The 2,475-nt window shown below is 39.2% G+C and overlaps 1 protein-coding gene across 1 annotated transcript in view; it reads left to right on the top strand.

Annotated features, from left to right (window-relative positions):
* Nucleotides 1-49: 49 nt before the first annotated feature.
* Nucleotides 50-2,475, top strand: part of DYNLRB2 (dynein, light chain, roadblock-type 2) — a gene marked incomplete at its 5' end in the record, with an annotated part of 5,927 nt that continues 3,501 nt past the window's right edge. Inside the window, one exon of the mRNA XM_010022569.1 lies at nucleotides 50-125. Coding sequence (XP_010020871.1) covers nucleotides 50-125 — 76 coding nt within the window. The remainder of the gene's footprint in view (nucleotides 126-2,475) is intronic.

Raw genomic sequence — 2,475 nt, 5'->3', positions numbered from 1 at the left:
CTGTCGGTCGGAGGTGCGGTGGTTGCTGTGGTGTTCTCTCTCCCCGCAGGCTGAAGTGGAGGAAACCCTAAAGAGGATTCAGTCCCAGAAAGGCGTTATCGCGACTATTGTGATAAACGCCGAAGGTAAAACGCCCTCTGTTTTCTCCAAGAAACAAGCTCGGTGGTGATAATGAGCGTAGTGACTCCGAAGCGCAGAAGTGCGGGTTATGAAGTGTTAATGCAGTCCACTTGTGATGTTTCCTGAAGGTGTTGTGATTGTGAAGAGTGTATGTTTCATCTTAAGAAATGAACATTTGGTTGGCGGCCATTTCTTCAGCCTCTCCATATGATGTAGTTTTTCATTGGAGTTAATAGAAAGCAGAGCCTTGACTTAAGTTTTCTCTGAGGAAATAGGGCTAGAAGTATCATAATCTTAAGAGGTCCCATGTTGTTACTTATCCCCCTTGTTTAACTAAACTATACTTTCTTTTTCACAACCGCATCTTGGATGTCTCTTGGTAGGCTGCAGAAAGGGAGAACATGTGGCATTAAGCTGTTGCTTTTGCAGGTGTTTAGTCCAAAATTCTTCGTATAAACAAGGAAATTCACTGCCCCCCTCTTCTAAAAAGTTATAGCAGAACAAAAACATCAGGAGAAAAGTTTCTACTAAACAAAGTTGGTCTCCTACTATGGAACCCATTCCTTGGCCCTGCTAAATATTCACAATTTCTTTAAATTGCTTTATGGTGAGTTGTCACAGATTGAAGAGCAAGTTTCATGTCAGGCTGGCTGTGTCTGTGATTGCGAAGGCTGTAAGTGAAAAGCTTGCACAGCAACCAATTTTCAGGAGCTAAGCTTCCCAGGTTAGTGTGTTTTAACCATTCCCTTACAAAAAAAGACTCAACTGACCTTGCCTATGGTTTAGTTGAACTCCTTCACTTTTAAAGTCTTCTCAAAACTGTTGCGCTAGCAGCAGCTTAGCAACAGGAGGCAAGAATACTAAGAAGAAAGCCTAAATGTTATTTAGTGTTTAGAAAATGTAGACAATTTAATTTGTGTGCCTGGAAAAGTGGAGTAAAAAGTGCCTTTGTTCACGTAATAGATGATGCAGGTCAAGAGAGAAGTGCAAAGCCTGGCAAATAGGAACTGAAAAGCACATGCTCATGTCTAGATATGCCTGTTAGCTAAGCGGAAATGCAGCCTGGCTTCAGAACAAGTACTGCTTCAGCCATTTCTGTATTGTTTCAGTAAATAGAATGTGACTTGATCCAATGAGCAGTTGGACTAAGCTGCAAATGAAAAGTGAACAAAATCAAGCATTTAGGTAACCAAATGATGCTTTCTGAGCTTGCAGACTGATATGTTTGTCAAGGCAAAACCACCACTGAAATCTAATAGAAAACTAACCCGATTTTGTTATGTTCTGCTACTTGGAACAGTACACTTCTTGGCACAATATTGGTCTAATATGCTTTCCCAATCAGGTGTACTACTGCTGTCTATCGTTATCTCAGATAGAGCTCTGCAGAGTTAGGATGACACCGTGCTTTTTAAAAGACCGTTTTGGATTATTTCTGTCTTAGCTTTGATTTTCTGAAGAGTAATTCTACTTCCCTTTTTTGCACAACACTGTTCACAGCAAGGTATAAAGTTCCCTGGCTCCTGTTCAGACTTCCTCATCCTCACAAACCTGTAGAACATGTGGCCAGGCTGAATCTGGTGGGTAAAACTAGTGCAGGATTCAGGGGTTTAGTTTATCATTTAGGCATGTTTCATTGCCAGTTGTGAATACAAGAGAGACTGTTCTCTGTAGGGATGTATTTCATCTAAAAAGTTGAAACTCTCTTTTCTTCACTAACATAAATGGTTGTCCTTCACTAAGATTTTTTTGTAATAGTGTAGGTACATGTAGGTGTAATAGTATGCAGGTGAAATAGCAAATTAAAGCTTCCTGATACAAACGTTGCCTGTCACTTATTTTAATGCTTAAGGTTGATTTGTTCATTGAAACACTATGCTAAGTATACCATGTTTATTTGGAAAATCTCACCAACTGTTGCTATCCTTCACAGCTGAGAAGGATCACACTGCAGCATTTCTAATGAAGGATTTATTTGCCTTTCTCTAATTTGAGAGGCAGAGGCAAAGAGAATTTGTCCTAAAGTAAGCGTAGCTGAGTTTTAATCTAAGGATGTCACTAGTGTCAACTCATTTTCATGTTATTATTAGACCTTGGAGGATCATTTAACGTTTACCATTTTCATTAAAAGTGCTGTATTTGTTGAAACAATCATTTAGCTATAAGGTCATATAAACCTGACACTAATTCCTTGCTGCTTTTAAGTGACTTACTCTTTAATGCTGTGATTATATACGTATTCTTATGCTCATGTAGTGCTTGGGAACACCTGGTTGTTTCCATTAAAACATCAGTTTTAATCTGTGTAATAAACATTTGACAAAAAGGGTGTACTGCGTCATTCTGTACTCTTCC

Source organism: Nestor notabilis, unplaced genomic scaffold (assembly GCF_000696875.1).
Source record: "Nestor notabilis isolate BGI_N333 unplaced genomic scaffold, ASM69687v1 scaffold27539, whole genome shotgun sequence".
Classification (NCBI taxonomy): domain Eukaryota; kingdom Metazoa; phylum Chordata; class Aves; order Psittaciformes; family Psittacidae; genus Nestor; species Nestor notabilis.
This window is presented reverse-complemented; position numbering and strand designations above follow the sequence as displayed.